Genomic DNA, 27,600 nt, shown 5'->3' with positions numbered 1-27,600 from the left:
TATTATCAAACATGCTTCAATTACTAAGAAAGGATGACTTCAAGATCTCTCCTTAGATAAGAACTCCCTGAAGAAAGTGAACATAGGACATTCAATTATTGAGTGATTATTTATAGTTTCCAGACAGCAACTAAATTAAAAGTCATCATCAAACTAAATTGTCAGGTTCCTTTTTGCTCCTATTTCGTAAATTTTACACTCAAAATTTTATTGTGTTTTTATTCAGTTTTTTACTAAAATAATAAAAATGGTAAGTGTTAATGATATTCTTAGATGTAAATACTTAGTAACAAAAAGCAACCATGGAAGTCTTATTCATAAAACATTCTTTCGCTCTCTTTCTATTAGCGAAGGTATTCCACGACATTGGATTGAATAACAACGTAAAAATACCAAACATTAAACATGGCAGTAACACTTGTATTCTTGTGTAATGTATTTGACCAGATTTTGTAATTACAGATCTATCCGCTATGAAAGCAATACTTATATGGAATAACACTCACTGAGAGGAATATACGGCGATCCGAATCTAGTATTATGAAACAATAGAAACACGCTTTGACAAACAATCAACCATGATAAATGCGTTGTATTGTGAGAAATGACGTTTCACAATGACTATTTATAATCGCATGTATTCTGAAACGTAGTATTATTGCAGATTTGTTTGTTTAGTTTGTTAGCCTTTGATTCCACTTCAATCTTCTTCTTGTGTTTTAATGTAGTGCCACGGTAATGAGCTCTAAAACGAAATCCCCATAAGAGATATACGAATCACAGCAGTTTTCTTTCTTTCTTTTCTTTAAAGTAACGATTTTACACTGAGAAATTCATCTGAAAATTATTTAAGACGACTTGAATTACTCAGAGAGAAAAAATACTGCCATAGTTCTGCTTATTTTGTTTCATAGTACATTGTATTTATTATATGGGATTAAATTTCACAGAAGGGGTGCAGACATAACCAATCTTAACCTAAACTACCGAACTCTACCTTTATTTAACCTACTTTAAATTCACACAATTTTATGACGCTAATGCATTTATGAAACACTTTCAAGTCTCATATAATAAAATTCTGAGTAGCTATGATCTTGAGCCTTTATCACATTATGGTAACTCTGATCTGCTTAATTAATTCACATTTTCTCATATTGGAAGTCGAAGAAGTAGTAGATGCTATCAAGCGGCTTAGGCCTCGAACTTCCGCAGGACCTGACAAAATCCCCCCGTATATAATTAAGGGTTGCTGCCATTTACTTAAACATCCATTGCAGGCCATATTTAATAAATCACTAGCTAGTTCACACTTCCCAATAAAATGAAAAGTTGCTGATATATGCCCAATTCCTAAAGAAAGTAGAAATAATACTGAAAAAAGTTATAGACCAATAGCTGTAATATCTGCACCTGCCAAAATATTTGAAATTATTATTCAGACAAAAATATATTCCCATGTCTCTTCTATTATTTCGCGAAATCAATATGGTTTTCTACTCAGAAAATCAACAGTAACTGATCTTGCCGAGTTCACTCACTTATTAGTAAGGGAAATTGACAATAAAAAATCAAGTTGATACAATTTATACAGACTTCAGTAAGGCGTTCGATGTTATTAATCACGATATTCTTCTTAGTAAGCTGGTAACATTTAATTTTTCACATACCTTACTTAAATTTTTATCGTCACATCTTTGTGAACGCAGACATTGTATTCGCTACTAAAATGTCTGACCGCTGAAATTTTAGTTCATTCAAGTGTTCCACAGGGCTCGAACTTAGGATCTTTGCTGTTCTTATATATTAATGATCTACCTGAAGTAATAAAGTCACAAAAAACGACGATTTAAAAATTTACCGTGTCATACATTCGGAAAGACTGCATTGATTTGCAGAATGACATCAGTGCACTTCATGAGTGGTGTGAAATTAACAAGTTAACACTAAACATTGAGAAGTGCAGTGTAATATCTTATACGAGAAAAAGAAATTACATGGAATTTGAGTATCATATTAATGACATACCATTGCAAAGAGTTGACCAAATAACTGATCTTGGCGTATCAATAAGATCAAATCTCTCGTTTGATATTTACCTAAATCGAATTGTAAATGAGGCTTACAGAAGTCTCGGATTTGTAATGAGACTTGGAAGTGAATTAAGAACACTAAAGTTCTTAAAATTCTGTATGATGTATATGTGTGTACCAAACTAGAATACGCTTCCATAATATGGAATCCTAGTGCACAAAAATATACACACCAATTAGAAGCAATTCAATCAAAGTGTATTCGCTATTTAATATGTCTATTCTCGATACGAAAAATATCTTGAACTCTTACCAAGCTATTCAATGTATTCTCTTGAAGCAAGAAGAGCTAATTTCCTCTTTTTTTTTTTTTTTTCATAAACTTATACAAAATAAGATAGATTCGCCAATATTATTGTCTGAAATGACCCTTCATGTTCTGAACAGTAAAATGCGCTCGCGGCTACAAACATTTCATGAACCACTCCAGCGTACTAATGCATTAAATATATCGCCTATGAGGAGAATGTGCACAATATATAATAGTGTCCAAATAAAGTGTCCTACAATAGATATATTTGATATACATTAAAAAAAATACTTTGACTACATAGTTTAGCATGTAAAACATATATTATGTATTGTATTCATTTATGTATTCTACTGAACACTGTCAATGGCTATATACCTGTTGCGTTCAATATACAAATAATAAACTGTCCTAGCTTGAAAAAGAGTAGGTGAAGTAAGAGGTGTAGAGTGTTGATTGGTTATCGTGACAATAATACATTATTTTCTATGATATACTCTTTCATCTAGAACAAGTAGGTTTTAAATCAATCAGCGAAACATCAAAACTTAGATGTGAAAACATTGAAGTGTTAGGGATGCGCTCGAGTCGAGACATGTCTCGAATCTCGACTCGACTCGACTCGAAATCGAGTCGAGATTCGAGTCGAGACATACTTTGTAAAATTCGAGTCGAGTCGAGACGGCTCTTAAAAATCTCGACTCGACTCGAATGTCTCGAAAATCTTTCTATATTTTTTTATATTATTTTGAAGAAAGTATTCACTCAGAAACAGCCTTGAAACCAATTCCAGCTTTTATTCCTTCAGAAAGGTACAGAACGCATAAAATTAATAGTTAATCTTTAAAGATCAAGATTTAATTTTCAGCTCAATTCAGTTAATTAGAACTAATAGTTAATGTCGTTGTATTTGGTTGTACTGCAAATATAATGATAACAATAATAATAATTGATGATCTAGTTTGTATAAAACTATTATCCGCAGCCTAAATCTAGTTTGTATAAAACTATTGCGATAAAGTGAACTTCATAAATTCTCTGAATGAGCAGTTGGTAGTCTATAGTAATTTAGCATAGTTATAATTATTGTGTTTTCGTTACCATGAACGCAATAGGGCTACGTAACTTCTGGATTATTCACTTGCCCAACTATTCTGAGGCTTTAATATGTTACAGTATATCACGAGCTACGGATAATATATAATGTAACATTTGTTGTACATCACATATTATGACACGAGACTATTTTACATAGTACCGATATATCTTATCTAATATAAATAAAATAAAGAGTTTGTTTGTGTGTTTGTCTGTCTGTCTGTGTGCGACCTGGGGACCAGACGAGTGGACCGAGAATTCCCAAAATTTGGTCACGGGTACCTTAGTCCAGGCCCCAGATCAAGACGAAGCGTTTTTTTTTTTAATTTCGAACCAGGGGGTCTCGGGGGGGACGTTTACTGGGACCGACCTGGGGGCCAGACAAGTTGACCGAGAGTTACCAAATTTTGGTCACGGATACCTTGGTCCAGGTCCCAGTCTAAGGCGAAGCGTTTTTGTCAAAATTGGAACCAGGGGGTCTCAGCGGGGCGTTTAGCGAGACATGTAGTAAAAGTAATCCAAATTGATCGACATTAGTGTCAAATCCATAGTTTTCACGGTCGCTGAGATCAATGGTGACACTTCCATCAGCGATGACTTGCAAATTCAGCCACTACTGTATGCGGGCCGGGTGTCAGCGGGTGAGGAATACCGAGACATGTATAAATAGCCCATATTGATTGATACTAGTATCAAATCCATAGTTTTCGCGGTCACTGAAATGAATGGTGATACTTCCACAGGTGTTGACTTCCAAATACAGCCCCCATGCGAAGAATGGGTATATTAAGCTAGTATTACAATAAATGGACTGCTTGGATGCCAAGAACTAGTACAGATAAGTACCATTCACTTCTATGAATAGGTATTTTTTAAAAGGATTTTTGTAAACACTAAGTTATAAAACAATGAACTACATACAGTAGTTATGGTTTTGGTTCCCAACATAAAAGAAATATGGATTGTTCATGAGATATTGAACTTCAACTTTCACTCCTGGAAAATTTCAATTTTGGAGTTAGGCCACTTGGCATCAAAGCAGTTCACTGTAAGATAAATACATTCCGCACATTAGTAACATAGTTGTTCAGGAGCCTTCGATTTCCATCCTCTCAAATGAAAGCTGAACGATTGCTTGATACATGCTGACTATATAGGAGAAATAGTGTATTAAGTTTTCGAGCTTTGGTGCGTATCCGTATTTACACTCTGATATAAAATAACTTTAAGTTCACACTCAAATCGAGCTAATTGTTTAATGCATTTCGAAAGCTTTTGTTTTTATGCAGCTCATTAAGGAAAATCTATTTCATAATCGTAACATTTATGTACTAAGAAACTATGAAAGTAAAGTGGACTCCACCTAGCCCCGTGGCCGCTGTGACTCAGTGGCACAGCTCTCACCCTTGGTGTGTGAGGACTCTGATTATGTGTGTGTGTGTGTGTGAACTCCGCGGCTAGTGTACGCGTCTTTGCCGTGGAAGACTCGGGATCAATTCCCGGCGCGAGCTCATGTAGTTCGAATTCCACGTTAATCAGTAGGTCTACATTTCATATATCCTCGCTGCTGAAAGAGACGGTAAAGTCAAAATCTACTCAACAATATATATGTGTGTGTGCTTATGTGAATTTCCTCGTGGCTGTATGGTTAACACATACGCCTTGATCGCGGGAGACTCTGGTTCGATTTACGGTGGAAGCTCATGAAGTTGTTACCGGTATCCCACTTTAAACTGTAGATCCATGCCTCATATAACCATAGATATAATATATATGCCTTTGATACACTTATTTTCCGACTTGGAAGCCATTGAAAATTTCCGGACACAGAGTCCCGTAGACCGAAAATGAGAAACATGGGTACAGAGTAAAACAGCCATAGAAATTTAAGCTTTTTAGGCTAACTTAATCCTTACATATAATGCAACTAGCTTGGTCAAGTTATAATGGAGGAAATGCTATCATTGCAACACTCAGAATAGAAAATGTTCGTCAGATATTACTATCCCCCTTCTTCTGCAGAATGAAAACCCTGACTAAAACTCAATATATAGAATATATATAAAACTATTTTGTGTAATGTAACAAACAGTGGCGGATAGTATTCATGTTTTCTTGCAGAGGTCCTTACGAGGTTCGCTTCCATCTTCCTCTCCCCAAGAACTAAGATAAATTTAAAAAATGCTATTACTTGTTAATCTTGTACAAAGGACGCAATTAAAGTCCCAGTGTAACACCCCTTCACATTTAGATTTTTCCCCTGGAAGAAAACCAGTTATTATTGTTTCTTGATTTCTCAGTCTCACCTACAGAAACATACGAATAGAATTACAGGATAGGACATGTTTAGAGTGCTTGCACGTGACATCTAACTATATTTCTCATCAAATGTGTCACAGATGAAAATTTCCGTTTGTACTGCCTCTGTTTTCTGGTACATATGTTTCATTTATGTTATGTTGCTAAAATTCGTTAGGAAACAAGTACAGACTGCGCCTGTGTGCCTGACAAAACGTAAATGTACTGGATAATTATTTCTTCACTTTCTTCCAGAAAAAAAAGTAACCCATCTCATGTCGGCTAACAAAAGGAGGTAGCGGACCAAAGATAGCCGTTGTTTACCTAAGGTCGTTACACAGCAGGGGTTTCATTCAGTCAGAGGGAAAAGAAAAAATAATTTAAGGTTTCTACATTTGTTTTGAACTGCAATATACTTCTTCCTTTTTTCCATAAAAACAGAAATTCTCTTTTAGTGATACTTTACACAAGATCATGAAGTGGGTTCAAATTTAGTTAAAGGCAAAATACAATACAGTAATCCACAAATATTGCCTCAAGTGAGTTTAAAGTTTTCTAAACACTAGTGCGAAACCGGGCTCTGCCGTTGCGATCGATTTACAGATCTTGAGACGAAAGTAAGGAGGGACTTACGCACACAGTAAGTAAAAACAATTAATATGCCTGTAACTTTCCCCCAAATGGGTGTATCTTAAAACTAACCTCACCATTATTTTTCTAATTAAATTCTAGCCCGAAATTATGTATCATATTACCCTATTCCCATTTTGAAATCTTGACCTTAATTCAAAATGGCGGATTTCAAGATGGCTGCCGTCAAAGTCATACCTACCATACGACTTCCCCCTAGGACTTATATGTATCCACATGGTTTTTCTTCACTTTTCTTCATTAACGCTCCGTTTACAAAGGGTAGTAAGGGACTTCTGTAGTAATCTCTAATAACCACATCACAACTCTTAAAAGTTATTTTTAAAAAAATAGAAAACATGCACCATGGCAAAAATTTGCCATCACAAGTAATGATGCATACATGCCTTCTATCAGCAAAAAAAGTTTCATTGAAATTGGAGCCGGACATTTGAGTGATGTCCCTTGTGGGATGTGATTGAAGGTGATGTCAGAACACATCGCCCCCCTTCCCGGAATTTACGGGAATTAGGTGACCTGAGTGAGCACATGTGGTGCCAGCTCTCTCCAGCGACCTATCAAGAATCATTGTGTGTATGCCAAGACGTGTCGCCGTTTTTATCCATGCCAAAAGTCGACATACTGACAATTAGGTAGGTAGTCATGATGGTCTGGCTGATGTGTGCGTATATTTTAACTCGTACATTTTGTCTCGACTCGAATTTCGAGACGACTCGACTCGAATTCGAGTCGAGTCGAGACAGAGACTGTCGAGTCGAGACACGAGTCGAGACAGAAACATATTTTCGAGTCGAGACACGAGTCGAGACAACATTTTCTCGAGACGAGTCGAGACAGGCTTAAATCTCGACTCGACTCGACTCGAATGCATCCCTAGATATAATATCCTTATAAACCAATAATTAAGAATCATGGTTAATATAAATATTTTTTATTTTATTTTACAAAATATATTTTTGTCAACAAACATGTTTACATTATGCTACAACAGCTATAAATATTGCAATACACACTGTGAAAACTCCTACACTTTTTGTGTATAAACTGCAACGAGTTTTGATCACTTCTTTTACATGTATATATGTGTGCAACACGAGTGCAAAGTATGTAAAAAAAAATGTGTGAGAAATGTGCAGTAACTTCCAAGGGTGCATGTCGTGTACATTTCTCACATGTTTTGCACACATTTCATACTCCTTCTGTTGCGCTGTAATGACTTTTAATCACATGAAAAAGAAGTGACCAAAAGTCATTGCAGTTTACGCGTACAAAAAGTGAACATATTTTTCAGTGCAGCATAACATTTCAATAATAGCACATAGCACATTTTATAGTATATATATATATATATCTTTGATGGGTGCCTAATTAACGATATGCAGTAAGAAGTTAATATGAATAAAGTGTGACTGATGACCAGGCCTACTTTATTACTAGAAAAAAGTTTGTTGATGGTATGTGATATTGGAGTTCTTTCTAATCAGTTTGCGCATCCTAGATTTCTCTTGATTATAGAGTTTGGAACAACTAGCTTTAAAAAACATACGAGACCTGTCTAAAAAGTATCCGACCTTAATTTTTTCCACGCAAAGTAGTGATTCTCAGGCGGCGCCACCGTGCACGGTGGAAGGAGGAACCTTAATGCGCATGCTTGAATTTTTTCACCGCGTTCGCGTGTGCCAGTCGTGAGCTGGTGGTCGCGAAGTGAGATGCTGTTGGTAGTGTTCGTCGGATTTAGTGTTTCTCGCAAGATGACTGAACGAATTGAGCAAAGATACTGCATCAAATTCTGTCAAAGGCTGGGTGATTCTCAAAGCCAAACAATTCGTAAGATCCAGCAGGTGTTTGGAGAAGATGAGATGGGTGTAACACAAATTAAACAATGGTTCAACCGATTCAAAGATGGCCGCACATCAGTCGAGAGTGAGCAGCGTAGCGGCAGGCCCCAAACTGCTCGGAATGCAGCTGTTGTCGAGCGGGTGCGAAATTTGGTGATGGCAGATCGCCGTTTGACAGTGCGGGAGATTGCAGAAGATGTTGGAGTGAGTAAAGATTCTGCACATGCAATTTTGCGTGACGATTTGAACATGAAACGAGTGGCTGCTAAATTTGTACCCAAGTTGTTGTCTCAGGAACAAAAAGACACACGTTTTGACGTTGCACAGGACCTTCTGGACACCACCAACACTGATCCTGGGTATCTGAATTCCGTGATAACTGGAGATGAGTCATGGGTGTACGGGTACGACCCAGAAACAAAACAACAATCGTCTCAATGGAAGCATCCCGATTCTCCAAGGCCGAAGAAAGCGCGGCAGGTGCGAAGCAAAATCAAGGTGTTGCTGACTGTTTTCTTCGATGCCCGTGGAATTGTGCATCACGAATACGCACCGGAAGGACAAACAGTGACAAAGGAGTACTATCAAGATGTTCTCAGGCGACTCCGTGACGCAGTCCGGCGCAAAAGACCAGACATGTGGACAGCGAAGAACTGGCACGTCCATCATGACAACGCCCCAGCCAATTCATCCCAATTGATCCACACGTTCTTAGCCAAACATGGAATTACAACCGTTCGCCAACCTCCCTACTCTCCAGACCTGGCTCCTTGTGACTTCTGGCTGTTTCCAAAATTGAAGACGCCTCTGAAGGGGTCCCGTTTTGAGAGTAGAGAAGACATAATGCGGAACACGACGATGGAGCTGAACAACATTCCAAAAGAAGACTTCCAGCGGTGTTTCCAGCAGTGGAAGGATCGGTGGGCTAAGTGTGTGGAAGCACAAGGGGCCTACTTTGAAGGGGATTAGGGTCCAAAATCTGTCAGGTATTCGCAACTATTTTTCTGGCCAAAGGTCGGATACTTTTTAGACAGCCCTCGTATATCGATTTTAAAGTTACTGATAAGTTTTGATTCACCTCCAGTAAGTCTTGGGAAATAACGTAACGCAAGTAACGCGTTACTTTTTAAGTAACGTTTCATAGTAACGAGTTACATTTTTCCCAAACGGTGATGCGTTACAAATTTTTAGGTAACGTATGTAGTTTGCGTTACATTTTGGATGAGTAACTACAATATATGTATATATATTTTCGGAAACAATTGTTTCTTTCCTGTAAGTGAATTTTTCAGAATTGAGCAAAGGAGCATGAAGTATGTCAGTGACCGACGGTCAGTCCCCCGACACACACAGAGAAACAGATAAGATCTTAGTGCCACTTGCTGTTTTTGGAAGATGAGTACAGCTTCAGGGAAATCATGTGTACTGATTGCAAGCACTTCGAAGGTTTTGTTATAGATGTTGATAGCTCCAAATCAATACATTCAGTGTAGGAACTGTGAGTGCAATGGTAGTCTAGTTTACTCTGATTGGTGATATTTTTATAGAGATGGAGAACGAAAATATTTTACCGTTCGAACATTTGAAAGAATGTTTTTTTCTTAAAAGCTGAAAATGATCGTGGACTGAATTGAAAAATAAAGTGCCTGAAGTGCCCGGCGGGAAATATTTATTAACATCTAGGATGCTATAAGATTGTTAGGGGAGCAGTGTTGAATTCTGTACAAGGAGTGGCAATAAAACATTAAGGGGGGCTCTGTTCTAGATTGCAATAGCTCAGCAGGAATCTGTCACAACAAAACACGCGACTTGTTATTGTCTGGTTGGTTGCAATAACCAGCATATTGCCATTTTCCCTAACTAACTTTGTAACCCGTTTGTGTGCGTCTGTATTTAATTTTCAAGTTTTTATTTAACGACTTTATAGGAGAACGCGGTTTTTTAATTAGAACAATTGGCCTGGCCAAAAGTAGAAATTATTAAAAAAAAACACTTGCTTTTAATAACACTTTTATTTTCGAAAAAATTAAACAGAAAAAAAGCAAATATTTCAATGCGTGTTTATAGATATTATAGGGAGGCATGTACATTCTAGGGGGGCTCAGCCCCTTGAAGATGCCGAAATTCAACACTGTAGGGGGTACTGTTGGTTCTCCCCGGGAATGCTCTGGTGCGGCGCTGTGATAATCATACGTAATTTTCAATTTATTACATATATAAACCTCATTCCATGGGCAAATCCTCTAAATTTCTCGAGACCGGATTTTTCGAAGGAAGTTCAAAACACAAGTACAAAGCAGGATGCCTCTATGCATAAAATATAGTGTAAAAAATAAGTGCTGACTCCAGTGGTTTGTTACCTTGTTATTAAAGGTAAAAACATAGATGAAACATGAAAGTATTGGTAGTTAGTAATTCCAAGTGTGATTAAGAGTCTGCCCCTTTTGTAATTAAGAAAGCAATTACATACACTGCCAGACATCAAGACAGAAAACTAAGAAATGGAACTTGTTAGTGGAACAGTCAATGAAAAGCAAACTTAGAAGCTAATTAAGTTAAACTTCATTGGATTCCAAATGTGTAAATTGAATATTTTTCTCAGAGAGATGTGAATTTCACCCATATACGTACCAAGCCTTCACACATACAACTATATAAATAGGTTAGTTTGGACAAAGACTTCCCACTGTAAGACATATTTTATTATTAAATGATAACGATTGAATATTTGAGCTAATTACATATGTACTTCAAAAGAATAGATATTAGTACATAATTATGCAGAACAGTGGATGTTACTAACAACAAGAACGACACATTCATTTAATATCAAAAATACTAATGGAGCCAACTGATCCAAGCTGTGTGCAAAAATGTTCTCTTGAAATCAACAAAATATGATATTATTTATAGCGGGAACAAATTATACATGTCTCCAAAGTATCACTAAAGAATCCTTCATGGTATAAATTCTTACAATTAAAACACTGATGCCAGTCCTGCTCATTCTTAAGGTCATGGTAATATCCCTTACTGTAATTTGTAATAGTTGTTATCGTTCTAATTTGATGACTCTGCAGTTGCTCTTGTACGTTGATACAATCTGTCGATATATTCTTCGCTTTAAATTGGCCAATATCATCACCTGAAGTTAGCTCATGGGAAGGTGATGGTCGTTTTTTCCTATAACCAGAAACTTTTGTTTGAGGATCAGGCATTACATTCCGAAATGAAGGTTTGAGCTGAAAGTAACATTTGAATTGTGTATCATTTGAATGGTGCACTAGTTTTCTTGTCCAAATATTGATCGGAATGCTGTTCTTGCATTGAACAGAGAGAAAAAGAAAAACATCCTTGGCCAAGTACGATAATCTACATTGCTGGATTCTTCTTCGTGTGACACTGATGTTGCTTGTAGTGCCGTTGAATCATACATTGAAAAGGAAGAAATAGCATCTCTTTAATCAAACACCTACAATAGATTACAATAAAGTAAACCAGTTGGGCATTACACGGGACTACTATGGCGTAACCATTAGCCTATGTGAATACACGACTGATAGAATAAAATCCGATTTTAATTACTCGTTGAACAAAACAATACGTTTATTGTAAATGTTATTAACGTGTACCAGTTTCGCCAACTATTCACTTGGCTTCATCAGTGGATGTCTATGATGAAGCCAAGTAGATAGTTGGTGAAACTATTACACACAAGGCCGGATTTAGGCATGGGCCACATGGGAACGGGACCAGGGCGGCAAAATTTGAGGGTTGGCAGTTTTTAAAAAAAAGTTTTAAAAAACGATAAAACTATTGAAAATATATATTTCACCAACACTCAATAAAATAAGCGAAAGCTTTTTTCTTAATGGCCGTGATTACGGTAATATTGTTTCAGATTAGTCATATCAAATATTGTCATAAGTCAGTTGGTTATTATGGTGGTCGGGTGGTGGATAACTGGGTTTTGATCAGTTGTCGGTGGATCTGCTGAAAAGGGCGGCAGTACATAGATCGACACTCATTCTTATGGATAAACTGAAAGGTATGTTTAAGTTCTATAAGATGGCTGGTGAAAAAAAAAAAAACTAACTAAAAACTGTCCAGACTGTTCTTGAAACTGATGATGAATGCACAGGAATCAGACCTAAAAGATTAAGAGAAAGGAAGAAATTCTTTGATGAATTAGAATCATCTGAATCAGAAGAGGAAAAGGAGATAGAAAACCCAGATCATCGTCTTCAAGAAACCTTTGTTGCGGTCATTGACAAACTTCATTGCAAATTGAACAAGAGAATCGCGGTCTACAATGAATTTCTCAGCAGATTTTCCTTCTTAACAAATCTATGCAACTTGGGTGTTGAAGAAATCACCAAAGCAGCGACTTCTCTGCAGGAAGTGTATGCATCTGACATCGAGGAATCTTCGTTTCTTGTTGAGTGTCTTCATTTAAAGGACTTTTAGCTCAAGAAAAGTTGGGAAGTGCTGAAGAAATGTCACTATCGCAACTTAACAGATTTCTCATATTGAAAAATCTTCAGGACTTATATTCTAATATAAGTATGTTTTATGTAAACCAGCAACTAACTGTGTGGTGGAAAGATCATTTTCCACAGTCAAGAATCAAAAACTGAAATCTACTCTTTCTCAGAAGAGACTGGTTCATCTAGCTGTTCTAGCCATCAAAAATGACTTGACTGTTAAACTTGATTTTGATGGCGTTATTAATGATTTTGCCAGTGTCAAAGCAAGACGTAAATACTTTTGATATACGAAAGTTTCAGAAACGTCATTTTGTAAATTTATAGGTAATAATATAACTATATCATTTAAGATTGTTTTATATTTTGCCGTCTTTTACACCATGTAATATTGAATAGGTTAGGCAGAAGCCAGGTAAGTTTTAATGAATCTACTCCAAATGCTGGTCAGATATAGGAATTAAAATATATTACATAAAATGAGTAATAAGAAATAAGAACAGTAATAACCAGTAATAGCAATAGTACCAGTAGTAGCAAACGTAAAAGTAATATTTTAAGAAGTGAATCAAGAAAAATGGATGTTTTGGAGAGCGATGCGATTTATGTGGTTATGGGCGGCAATTTCGCTAGGGCTCGTGGGTGCAAAACATGAAAATCCGACCCTGATTACACGTTAATGTTTTTTACAATAAACGTATTGTTTTGATCAGCGAGTAGTTTAAATCAGACTTAAGTCTACTAAAAACAAAGCATGTACAATGGAAAATATTAAGACTGATAGACATGAAAAATCTTCGCTATAGAGTTGGAGAGAATGTTGTATTTTCTTATTAATAACAGATGATTTGCACGCCATTATAAATTATATTTTCCGTCCTACATAGCCTTTGAACTTAAACGTGTTAGTAGACTAACAAACAATAAAAACAGAACAATATTTCTGATGATTGTAATAATAGAACTTGTTTCTATACAAATTAAAATATTTTTAAATCGTCCTATAATGTCGTAACTACCATACTTTCTTATCCCCGTTCATACTCCTTTCTCCTTCTCTAAAAATATGACAGGAAGTTCACTTTATGTGATTATAGAAAGGGAGTTAATTTGTAATGTGTCACATTTGTCGATCATTGGCCTTATCTTGACGGGAAACAGCCTAGTTATTGACGTCCCCACTGAACCGCAACAAATTAATTAGTCTTTACTAATATAAACGATAGTAAGTGAAAATTTTGATATGAAAAGACCTTACATATTGGGTATATCAAACTTTCCGGACTAGGTCTATTCAGAATAAAGTTCCTACGGTTGAATAATATCTTCGAGCTAGTCACCTTGCGCATCAATGCACCGATTCCAGCGCACCTGCTACATCTGCAATAAGGCCTGGAAGTCATTTTACGTATCTATAAAGGTAATCAAGAAAGTTCTGTCGCTTTTTCACCCGCCATCTCCCAACATTGATGTGTCACCTAAAACGTAACTGGAAGATTAAAAATAGTCCCCATCAGCATCGACGACCTTCTGCTAACGTTCTGGAAGGCCACGGATACCATTACGGTAGAACTTGGTGGACCGTGAAGCGAAGAAGTTATCAAGTGCATTTTGCACCTCTACTAGGGAATTGAACTGGCGTCCTCTAAGGTGATTGTCCAAGGAGTGGAACAGGTGATAATTGGACGATGCAATGTCCGGGGAGTATGGCGGATGAAATAGTGTTTCGCATCCAAGGCGTAGAATGGTGTCCCGGGTCATCTTAGCCACGTGTGTAACTGTACCAAAATTCTGCTTATAATATTTTTCATATAAACGCAAATTCTGCGTTAGAGCGTGATGTGACGTTCGTCTGAATTTGTACACTTTGTGCAGTGTATGCTTCTTGTTGATTGTGCTGCCGCCTAGTGGTGTTAAAAGACAGGATAGAGGAAGAGGAAGAGGAAAGTTATGAGAGGACAACTAGTTTTTCGTTGTGTTGTGTTGGTGTGTGTGAATGTGAGTGACTCAGCTATTTTGCTGATCACTACAATATCTCGTCCTCAAACGTTTTTTTAAGTGGAATATTAGTTACCTTGTAATCTAGATATCTATCACTGTCTTCAAATATGTAGAAATTATTAACGAAAACAGTATTATTAACTTGAACATTTTGGCAATTTTTATGCAACTCATTATCAAAACAAATTAGCCCCAAGTGGTATTTTATAACAACGAGGGGGCGTGTTGGAGATTAAGAGAAAACAAAAAGGACTTGGAAGGTGGTACTAAAACGCAACGGACATGTTGTAAACGACCAACACAAAAATATCCCAAAACTGGTCAACTCCTGATCAAAACCACGACATAATGTCATCAATGTGTTCACTTGCAATAACTGTCTGCTAAATTCTCAACATCGGAAGAAAGGACGATCTTGGTGAGTGGATTCGACGGATAAATAGTGTTCCAACCTAAAATGTGATCACGTCTTTCATCAAGCCATGGCGGACAATATAACGAAGTGAGTAATAAAGTGCACTTATGAACTCATTACATAAACGGGGCGAATAAAGTAAGGGAAAGATTGTTTATCTCAGGTACGTTTATTCATTTTAAATAAATGGCACAATAAGATATAAATTTGTCAGTTTTTCTTTTACAGATTGCATGACATGGTGAAAACGTGACTGTTGGATAACTTGTGTTAAACTTATGAAAGTAGGGGATACTCTCGTCTATTTTCGTAATACGTCTTAGATCTTCGCCCAGGTGGTTCCCGTCCGAATCTGGACCGTAACGGTGAGGTGTATTGCACCTTCCTTAAGCAATCGTCGTGGGGACGAACTTTCCGTACCCGTGAGTAAAATAGTGCGAAGCTGTATTATTTACGGGCAGGGAGTAGGGAGTTCTTCACGGAGGCCGGTTAAGGACGGTGTGCACTCTACAGCGCAATGCTGCTAGAACCCCGGAACCGTAATAGAACGACCGAGCCCTTCACTGGGACCAGAGTCTCAATTGAAAAGGTACACGGATCGAACCCTTCACCGTAACAGAATGGCGCCCGATATCACAGGGACAAACACGGAACGAACCCAGCACCGTTAACAGAATGGCGCCCGATATCACAGGGACAAACACGGAACGAACCCAGCACCGTTAACACGTGGGGCTTAGCGTTATCCTGTAATAGGAGAACCCCTTTGCAATTCAGAAGTGCTGGCTCCAGAGTTTTGAGTTTTTCTTGAACACGGCCCAACTGCTAACAGTACACAATTGCATTGATGCTCTGACCAGTGGTAGCAGTTCCCGATGCACAATGCCGCGAGCAGTCCACCAAACACGCAGGAGGCTCTTCTTCTGGTGCAGTCCTGGTTTCGGCTGTTTTGGAACCGGTTCATGGGATGCTAACCAATGAAAACGATGCCTGGAGCTTTGTACAGGACCCACTTCTCATCACATGTGAGCACCCTATCCAGAAATGGCTCCTTCCTCAGACGAGACAGTAAAGAAACATATGTGTCTGCTCGCGTTGCCTTCAGGCCAGGAGTCAAATCATGTGGGACCCATCGACCCAACTTGTAGTGCTTCTCAAGTTGATGGAGTGCTACCGAATGGTTTCTCCGCTCATACTGAATTGTAGTCCAAGTTCCTCACATGTCTGGCCACTGTTCTCTCAATTGGGCCTGAAGATCTTCATTTTGTACATGTGTTGGTCTTCCGGCACGCTGTGAGTCTTCGCGGGTGTTTCGTCACCGTCTGCGTGGTCACGACATCCTCACCAAAGGCCTGACATATCTTCCGCCCCACTGTAGCGGCGTTTGACCCCAGTTTGAACTCGTACAGCATGCACGCCCTTATGACGCTCTGAGGAGGTTCCATGTTCACTTTGTCCTTACGCAAGTTCACAGTGTAACTGAACAGCTACAATCGGGTAGTATGTTGGATATATCCACACCAACAACTGACCTTCGCCTTATCTCCATTCGCATTCAACTCATGGTGTGAGGGCCAATGAAACACAGACCTCCACAGAAAGCCACAGAACTTTCTTGGTTACCTTTATAAGTCCGTAACTTATTGCGGTTCGCGCTGGATTTCAGCACCGTTCTGAAAAAGGCGACCTTTAAGTTGTATCTTTTCCTTTGAGGAACCGAAGAAGTCGGCAGGAGGTATATCTGGCCAATAGGGGAGGTATGGAAGAGACAGCGTGTCGTGGTAATAAAAACTGACAATCGTCGAGTGCTAAATGAGAGGATGCATTGTCGTCATGCAGAATCTAATTTTTTGCACGCAGCATTCGGTATATAAATGTTACCCCTCAAACGCCGCAGAACGCCACAATAGAACCGTGTTGATAGTCTGGCCCTAGGGGATGAATTTGTAATAAACAATGTCACAATTGTCGAAAAACACCACGATGTATGTCTTTGTAACGCTGTGGAACATTATCGCCTTGTTCGCTTGTGGAGATGATAGGCTCTTATACCGTAATGATTGCCGCTTTCTATCAGGGTTGCACCCCTAAATCCAATATTAGTCAGCAGTGATAATCCTGGACGTGAAGCATGTTAACACAACGATGTATCTCGGGTGTCGAGCCTTGTCAAGATTAAAAAAGAATATAACTATAAACGCAATCCTTGTGTTGTGATCTGTTATTGCGCTACAGAACTAATCTGGATATTTTTATATACCACTTTGTAGCTTGTCAAGAAGCCAATCAAACTTAAAATTCTAACTAATCAGTTAATTTCTAATAATAATATAATTATCATACACTTTATTTCAGCGTGAATGTATATCGATCCATGTTGGCCAAGCTGGAATCCAAATTGGAAATTCATGTTGGGAATTATACTGTTTGGAGCATGGAATCCAACCTGATGGGATTATTCCCTCAGACAAAAGAACTGCTCAAGACAATAGTTTCAACACATTCTATGCGGAAACAGCAGCTGGGAAAATGATACCTAGAGCTGTAATGGTGGATCTAGAACCAACTGTAGTTGGTAAGTTATTCTCACTAAATTATATGTACATGGAAGGTCCACGCCACACTTTTGAATTTTAGAAAATATTTGTAAAGCTATGAAGAATATAAAAATATGAGAGGTCAGCCAGGTAGAATCTACAGAATACTTTTATATGAATTGATAATAGTTTTAAAGACCTTATGTGTCATGTAGAAATTTGGGTGTCCAACAATTCTTTCGGTAAGCTACGCACCCAAATTTCTGGTCTATAAGAAAAGTTCTGGAGACAGTTATTAGTTTATTTAATAAAGTTTTGTAGATACTAACTTCGCTCACTTTCTACATTTTTTATATTCCTCATTGTCTAAGTTATTCACTAAAATTGAAAATAGTGGTGTGATCTTAGCGAAGGGGCTTAAGATACAATCCGAACGACCGTAGTGAGTTGAAATTACAAAGCTCTCCCTTCCCTTCGCTTCAGGAATCGAACCTGGAACGCCGTGCACAAGGCCACACGCGCTAGCCCTAAACCACACAGATAGTTTTGAACCTATACAATCCTCATACTTAATCGTTCTATACTCTTGGAGCAGTTTTTTGCTATTACCAAAGTATCATATACTAAGAAATAAGTAACGAATACCAATGTAAATCTCTTAATTTCTAGAATTGATATCGCGTGATACGATTTTTTAAAATTATATACAACTAGCAGAATATCCTTCTTCGCACGGGGAGAATACGTTTCATTTTGGACATAAAGTACTGCATTTAGATTTAAATGGCATCCTAAGTGTCACTGTTCGTCTCAGCGACCCCGAAAACTATGGTTTCGACACCAATATTGGTAATTTTTGATTATTTTTATATATATATATCTCCTCCTCCCCTCCCCTACGTTGTACCGTCAAAGTGAAATTATAACTTCACTCCCAAGCACGAACCTCATCTATGTTGAAAATTTGATTGAGATCGGTCTGGTGGTTCAAGAGTTATTAAGTCACTAACATAGTCATTTTCATATGACATAAATAGTTAACATGAATTTTGTTAGCTATGGTGGACATACAAGTATAATCATTCAATCTATCCATTAGTTAATTCAATCTATTCCGTTTAATATGCTAACTAATAGAAACATAGAAAAATACTAATGGTCATATTTAAAGCAGTAGTTTTATTTTTGAACAATTGAATAGATGAAGTGAGAACAGGGCTTTATCGCCAACTCTTTCACCCGGAACAACTGATCAATGGGAAGGAAGATGCTGCCAACAACTATGCAAGAGGTCATTATACTATTGGTCGAGATGTTATTGAAGGCGTCATGGATAGAGTGCGGAAATGTTCAGATCATTGTTCTGGACTGCAAGGGTTCTTCGTATTTCATTCTTTTGGAGGTGGTACAGGATCTGGGTTCACATCTCTTCTGATGCAGAAACTCACCGAAGATTATGGCAAAAAGAGCAAGTTGGAGTTTGCCATTTATCCAGCACCACAGGTATGTAGCCTTTTCTTACTATTTTTCACTTGTATGCGTATTATTTAAGGATGCTGTAGATTTAATATGCTAATTAATGAATCATGCTTTCGTGCAGTAATGTTTGAACAAGTAGATTCACGGGGAAATAATTACCCGCAAGCAAGGTTACATTGTCGGGTTCAAATCATCAATTTTAAAGTTGTCCAAGAAGAGATCTATTTTAGCAATATGCTTTGTTATAGCAGAGTTATTTATTTTAATGACTTCATGATTATACATTGTCTTAATATTTGTTTTATTTTAGTTCATAGTTTGACAATCCTCATTTTAAAGTTAATTTGCTTTATGATCGTTTGTAGTGCAACTTCTTTAGCTGCAAAGTTCTGACAAAAACCGCTCGTATTTATTCTATAGGGACTTATTTTGCTCATATAATTCTAAAGATAGTATCGTATCATTACTTTCAGAACACTTATGATAGGAACTCGAGTTTGATATTGCTTTCTCCCACCAAAGTCTTTCGGCGGCAGGTGTTTTCAGGCATTTTGTCGACTGTGCCCGTCGGTCAGATCTAATTCCCCAGAAGATAGAACCACTTTCAATTCAGTTGACAGTCGCTTCGCTGAGTAGATCACTAGACGCTTCAGTCGACTGACAGTGACATCAGTTTACTAACAAGAGAAAACGTCATTTTAGTGTACAGAAACACTGAAGCTTCCTTTGAAGACTTAAATTTATAGTAGTGTTCAAATTCGGAAATGTTGGGCTTATGGATTTTTCATTCAGGATGAGAGCAGGTGTTTGAAATAATAAAATGAGACATTAGAAAATACTAGATATTGTAATACATTGTTAAAAAATTTTAATGCAATTATGAATAAAGCCCACTAACGGTAAGAATTACTCTAAACGAAATAATAAACAATCAATAAAGAATCACTTAATGTTTACTTAGAAATTTATTGAACAAGAACAGAATTATTCAGCCAGAATTATCCATCACTTTCAGAACATTTAGTAGTTGGCGATTATTCTCAAATTTAAATGTTATTCTTTAAAAATAATTAACTATACTATATCGTATATCTTTAGACTGATAAGGAAAATGTGAATCTCTCAAATATGTAATGATTTATTACAGTTATTTATATCAAATATACAAGATTACATAAGCCTTCTTCTTCAGTAGTTGGAAGTTGGCCTTGGTTGCATATGAGCCGTCCAGTTTCAAAACTGCTCTTGTCCACTTTATATCAAATGCCAGAAAACCGAGAAAAACTGTAGGATCGAGCGTTTTGTAGAACTGGAAATATTTGAAGATGTTCAAGTTTTTCACATGAACATACTGAACTATTCCCAGTTCAACAAAACATGCAGATCTTACATTTTGTCAAAATTTTCTGGAATTTTCTTTAAATGGACAAGAGCCGTTTTGGAACTGGACGACTCATATAAAATTAGTTTATACTTTATAGTTTCTGCTAATCATACTATCATTCATAAATTTACTAAAAAATATGATTTCTTCTATTACACTCCATTAGACATGATATGTGGCAAATTTCATGTCAAAAGAGCAGTAAATAAGAACAATAAAACGAAAATAAAACTTTCGTGTCCATTTAGCAACATTTTGTTTTACTCATTCTAATTTTCGTATTTATAATTCTTTTCCTATGAAATTTATCACAAATATACATTTTCCGATTATACATATAGTAACAGTATTAAAAGCACCCTGCAAAATCATTATCAAATTATATTCTTACAAGAAGACAGTTATAGATATGCGACAATCATTTTGGACATGAGTGTACATTCCAAATAAGAATTTATCTTTTTTATTCCCTGTTCATTTCTTCGACAATAACGCTCACAACTTCTGGTGAAATCAATAACAAAAATGACTCTCTTATTGTTCTGAATATTTTCCCATGATTCACTGGGCAAGGTGTTGAAAATGTTGTGAAGTCGGCGCCGCCCAACTTTTGGTGGTTCACTGGAAAATTTTTAGCCCAGTCCTAGAAACAAACACATATCCAATGTCATCATCTTCTTCCTCCACTTGTTGACGTGAAGCTATATTATCTTCTGATATTTCATCTTCAACTTCATCCACTGCTGCGATATGGTCTTCTTCGAGTGGTTCCATATATTCATTCAATCCATTGTCAATGTCCCACTCATTTTCATTGTCACTGCAATCAGAATTGTCTAGACTTTCCAATACACACTCTCTAGACAGTCCTTTGGACATTCTTACTTGCAGTTCAAATCTGGACTCATATATCAGCTCAACAGTGAACGTGTTACTCATCTCAACAGAGAACAATATATGTTATTTGAGCTAAACAATGGATGTATAGTAAAACTCAACAGTAGAAAGATGAATAATGAAGATGAATGAGAAATATTTCGTACAACCTTCATTTTTGACAAATAATAAAATAAGACATGTCATACCAACATGGTAGTCTCATAACCCAATTAATATAGCCAGTGAATAATAACTATAAAAACAAAGAAATGAGTTAATCACGAGTGTGAATACAACTTCAATCATTTTAGGACAAAGTCATGAAACCATAAGTATGTAGCTCTTCGGATATAATTATTATAGGGAAAAAATCAATCTGGGGTAGTCAGAATACCCCGCTTGGTAATGTGAGGGTTAACAATTTTTTTTTTTTTTTTTTTTACTGTTTCAAATATTCATATATTCCTAAAAGTAGCCATAGATTCACGAAAGCATTAACTAGCTTACAACTTCACCGCTAGTGTATAAATTCCACCTTCTCGCTCATAAATTGAGATAATCAGGATTTCAGCTACTGTACTAACAAAATATTACCTTTGGAAAATGTAAATTGCAAATGACATTTAAACAAAAATAAATAAATACATTATAAAACTTTATCTGTTCGCTGCCTTGTATGAGGAAATAGCACGTTCCCTCTAAAACTTACATGATAATTCAAATCACAGAAAACTTATTTATTTTTGAGAAATTACCTGTGAAAACCCTCTATTATTTTGATTCTTTATTAAAGCGTTAGTATATTACTGATATTTAGCTTGCTATGGAAGTTTGTTTGTCTTGTTTATACAATAATAAATTGTTAGTTTCTTTTTTTCTTCGTTTAGGTATCCACTGCTGTAGTTGAACCATACAACTCAATTCTAACCACTCACAATACACTGAGTAATTCAGATTGTGCTTTCATGGTTGACAATGAGGCCATTTATGATATTTGTAGGAAAAAATTGGGTATTGAAAGACCATCATACACTAATCTAAATCGATTAATAAGTCAAGTGGTTTCTGCAATAACAGCCTCACTTCGTTTCGATGGTGCTTTGAATGTCGATTTGACTGAATTTCAAACTAACCTGGTTCCTTTCCCACGAATCCATTTTCCTTTAGCCACTTTTGCTCCAGTGGTGTCTGCAGATAAAGCCTATCACGAACAGATGACCGTTGCAGAAATTACAGCTGAATGCTTCGATCCAGCCAATCAAATGGTCAAATGTGACCCAAGGGAGGGAAAGTATATGGCTTGTTGCTTACTCTATAGAGGAGATATTGTACCAAAAGATGTGAATGCTGCTATAGCAACGATGAAAGGAAAGCGGTGTGTCAGATTTGTTGATTGGTGTCCAACTGGATTTAAGGTAAGGCCAATACTTATCAAATGATTTTTTTTAAAAGTAAATATAATTCTACAATGATGCATTAATTCAATCGGTAATATTTCAATTAAAGACAATTTCTTAGAATTAGCCAATTTTTAGGTTTGAGGTTCTTCCTAAAATTCTACCTGTCCATCTTCTGCGAAATTCATCCTATGACCTCAATGAAGATTTAAAAAAAGCAAGAGTGAGAAACAGGTAGAATTTTAGGAAGAACCTAAAACTTGTATCAGACGTCAATTTGAGGCTTCTAATAAAATCAAAGGTAAGATATTGTAAAACTAGTGAAAAGATGAATATACCTAGGTAGCAAGGGCTGGTCCATTGATTTTACAAATAGCAAAACACTGTACATCAGACTTCACAGGTATGTTAATACTCATAATTAGATTTTCTAGATGTAATTTGTGTTCCGTGCCATTTAACAAAACTTCATTTTGTTTTCAGCTGGCAACACTGGATTACATATGATGTTACTGAGTGTGTCTGTGGGTACAATGTTTGCTTACTATACTGTTGTGTAAATGTTGTTTTGATTACTTTAATCATTTTGAAGTTGTTTCTGTGTCAGTGTATCTTTTGCATTGCTATCTTCACATGATTCTTAATCCTTCTTTCCTCTGTATCTTCTGTGCTTTTAGGTGTCGGCCTCTTAAAACTTTGGATTTCTTCCTTTTCTTCACTCCTCTACCGATAGCACATTGTTTGATTGGGTAATGCTACTATCAATATAAGGTGTTTCCTTGTGAGGGCTCCTACTATAGGTTAAAATGTATAACAAAAGAAAAGGTTATATGATATTTGTGTTCAAAATTCCTGCTGGTAATCCATCTTCGTGGATTCCGTACGCCTTGAGTCCTCTACTTGACGCTTTTGCTGTCGAGCTGTCTGTCTTGAAGAACTGCTGCCACATGAGTGAGAAAGAGCTGGGATGTGGAATGCGAGAAGACTGCACTGGTCATCCGTGCTGCTGCCTGGTGGCCGCTTCGTTATTTGTCCCAATTGACGATCGGCAAGCAAAGAAGCAGTCTGCCGTGCACATACTTTATGGGATTCATGTCCGGAATCTAAGAGACCAAAAAATGCATTAGAAGTAGTCAAAATCTTTCTGAAACCAGTCGCAAACCATTGTGTCCAGGGACATTACATATTGTTATCCCCTTATTTGCAGTGTACATGAGTTCTATAAAGGACTGGAGACGATTACCAAAGAGCTGATCATAGCGATGACCGGTAAATGTCCAGTTGAAGCGGACCAGATGACTCAAAGCATGCCATATAAACATGCCCCTAACCATTACGAGCTACCACCAGCTTAGAGAGTGCATTGTTAAGTCCATGCCGCATGGGGGCTGTGCCACACGCGAACACCATTGGAAACGCGACTCATCTGACCATGGTACCCTTTGGTTGTCATATAATGATTAATCCACGTGTTTCTGAGCTCACGTAAGCCACCACTATCTGTGGTCAGCGGATATGGTCGTCAATCTGCGGTTGTGATACTCTAAGGGAGACCAAATGGTACTGTACTGACCTCTGAGAAACATTGCTAGGACGTTCTGCATTGAGTCCTGCTACTTGTTCATGCATTGTTGCTTGTCTGTTTGCCCGGACGAGTCTACCCAACTTCACTGGTAGTATTCACTGAACAAACGTGGGCGGCCACTGTGTTGTCCATGATAGGTTGTAATGCCTCCAATGCAATATTTATGATCCACCCTTGACAATGTGGACGTGAATGTCCAGACATCTACCAAAATTGAATGCCCCAAGAACCACCAGTCATCATCTCGCGCCTCGAACGTTTGTAATCCTCGTCGGCTTGCCATCATCACAGTGAACGACGTTTCACTCACGCACAGAAATACAACTGACAGCACTGAAGCTGTTTTCCGCAATGTTCTCGGTACATCAATTAATTCCTTATTACTATTTCATGATTTTTGCACTTACGTGTATAAAGAGATTTTTCCACAGTTTGATGGGCCAAAATCATGTAATAGGTCACCAAATTTAATATTTTGTAATATCTCATCTTCAATCCTTTTTTATAAACTTAATGCTATGTAGTTTAATCGTAATTGGGAAATGCAGTTTCTCGTTTTAATTTTTCCATTAATTTAATTCTAGAAAATAAATATTCACAGCAGCTAACCATCGTTAAAAGTAAAGTTTTTTTTATCGATTTTCAGATTAGAAAATATTGAAAATATGTGTTCATTATACAAGTATAAAATTTGTTAATGGTCACACGCCCATTTTCTTTTGTGGTTATGATTGTATTTTATGTATGTTTTATTTACTGATTTAGTCATATATTTGTAATCACGTGTGACAAAGTTAAAAGATTTCGTGAACATAGGTTTAAGCTCTTTACTAATAGTATTTCTACAAAATATCTTGCTTCAAATAATATTACAGATATGTAAATTTTCACTTGTCCATGCCGAGCTGCGAATTTGTTTGGTTTAGCTGTTAAATAAAAGTGATTAGAGAACAAGAAGTCTCTTTGTTAAATACACATTTATACGGCAGAATAACTCTATAAGGGAAAAGCATATTATAAACTATAATGCAGAAATGCCCACATGGAAAATTTCAAGCGCAATAAACTAATTTATACTGTAATATGTAAGAATGGGGGAAAGGGAATCAAATATGCTACTCCTAAACTAGACATCATTGCCCCAGGGTCCAGCCTAGGCGCTAATCCCGGCCAGATTCTTTCTCCTCTCTAAGAGCAAACGTACACTTGTAAGCTTTCTGATGATCTCTGCTAACCTTTTCATATTGAATAAGCATTTATCTGTTTCTATATCATTCATGAGTTGTAGTCTTGTTCTTCTTGCTCTTTATAGAGAACATTAATATATACAGGGTTTGTCCGGGAAGTAATAGGACTGATTTTATTCCGCCATGATTGTACTTCGGAGCGTGCGCGCACCGACTGGATCCGGTAGAGGGCGTTCCTAGCTAACGAACGAGCGGCTGGTCAGTTGTCTCCGAGCACACGGAGAGTCAGGACAGGCTTTTTCGCGCTACGTGTTTCTGTGAGTGGTGCAAGCCGAAAATGCAGCGTTCGTTAGAGCAGAGGTACGCGATTAAATTCTGTGTTAAACTCGGTAAACCTGCGACAGAGACGTTTAATATGATCAAGCAGGCTTACCCAGATGATGCTTTAGCAAGAAGTTGTGTGTTTCGGTGGCACAAGGCCTTTTCGGAGGGCCGGGAAGAGGTCGCCGATGAAGACCGTGCTGGAAGACCTTCGACTTCGACAAACACCGACAATGTGACTCGTGTGCGCGAAGTTTTGAACTCAGACCGTCGACTAAGTATTCGTTTAATTGCCCAGATGTTAAATTTACCAAAAACTGTGGTTCATGAAATTGTGACGGAGCATTTGAACATGCTCAAGGTGTGCGCGAAGATTGTCCCAAAAGTGCTCACTGAAGATCAGAAATTGCGGCGAATGAAATTGTGATAAGAAAATTTGAACATGTGTGAAAGTGACCCCCAATTTTTGAATAACGTAATCACAGGTGACGAATCATGGATCTTTGAGTATGATCCCGAGACAAAGAGCAATCTTCCGAGTGGCACACGCCGGCGTCTCCTCGCCCAAAAAAGGGAAGAATGAGCAAATCCAAAGTGAAAACGATGCTCATTGTCTTTTTTGACATCAAAGGCATCGTCCACTATGAATTTGTTCCTCCTGGACAAACCGTCAACGCCAAGTTTTACGTGGAAGTGCTCAAGAGACTCAAACGAAGGGTCAATCGGGTCCGACCAGACATCGGAGCCGACTGGAAACTGCACCACGACAACGCCCCGGCTCACACCGCCTTTCTTGTGAACAGCTACCTGACCAAGGCCGGCATCCCAACGCTTCCGCAGCCGCCCTGTGGCCCCCCGGACTTCTTTTTGTTTCCTCGCCTGAAACGCCCGATGAAAGGCAAGCATTTTGAGACGACAGAGGGGATCCAAGCAGCTTGCACCGCGGCTCTCAAGGCTATTCCGGAGAATGACTTCCATGACGCCTTCAATGCTTGGAAATCGCGCTGGCAGCGCTTCATCGACGCAGAAGGAGTCTATTTTGAAAGTTTGGCTCAATAAATATTTTTAAATCGACTCAGTCCTATTACTTTCCGGACAAATCCTATCTATCTATCTATCTATCTATCTATCTATCTATCTATCTATCTATCTATCTATATATATATATATATATATATATATATATATATATATATATATATATATATATATATATATATATTATTTATAGGTAGGAATCAATTGCCAACGTCCAACTGTGGTACCTGGCGGCGACTTAGCCCAATTGCAAAGATCAGTATCAATGTTAAGCAATACTACTGCTATAGAAGAAGCTTGGAATAAATTGAACCATAAATTTGATTTAATGTTCTGCAAAAGAGCTTTCGTCCATTGGTATGTTGGCGAAGGAATGGAGGAAGGAGAATTCGTCGAAGCACGAGAGGATCTGGCAACATTGGAGAGAGACTACCAGGAAGTTGGACTGGACAGTACCTGCCAACCAGGTGATGATGAATATTAAATAACCCAAAGGAAATTTTAAACGTCTAATTACGTTTCACAATTTAATATAGCGTTCGTCAACTTGGAACCAGGCCTATAACAATATAAGATCTTGTAAATATATTTTGATGATGACTTTGTTCAAAGATGTATTCGAATATCCAAATAAACCATTTGATCCTTTTTTAAATATAAAAATG

At 37.4% G+C, this 27,600-nt stretch overlaps 1 protein-coding gene across 1 annotated transcript; it reads left to right on the top strand.

The window, feature by feature from the left end:
- The first annotated feature begins 93 nt into the window (after positions 1-93).
- On the top strand, positions 94-27,598 carry LOC145692033 (tubulin alpha-2 chain-like). Its single transcript, XM_081767330.1, has 5 exons — positions 94-250; positions 17,484-17,703; positions 18,867-19,168; positions 22,295-22,822; positions 27,129-27,598. Exons 1-5 carry the CDS (start codon positions 248-250, stop codon positions 27,417-27,419), a joined length of 1,344 nt encoding a protein of 447 aa, XP_081623456.1. The 5' UTR covers positions 94-247; the 3' UTR covers positions 27,420-27,598.
- The last annotated feature ends 2 nt before the right edge of the window (positions 27,599-27,600 follow it).

Source organism: Thermobia domestica, chromosome 1 (genome assembly GCF_964235325.1).
Source record: "Thermobia domestica chromosome 1, izTheDome1.hap1.1, whole genome shotgun sequence".
In the NCBI taxonomy this organism is placed as follows: Eukaryota; Metazoa; Arthropoda; class Insecta; order Zygentoma; family Lepismatidae; genus Thermobia; species Thermobia domestica.
The sequence above is the reverse complement of the archived record's forward strand: the minus strand, read 5'-3'. Positions and strand labels throughout refer to the sequence as shown.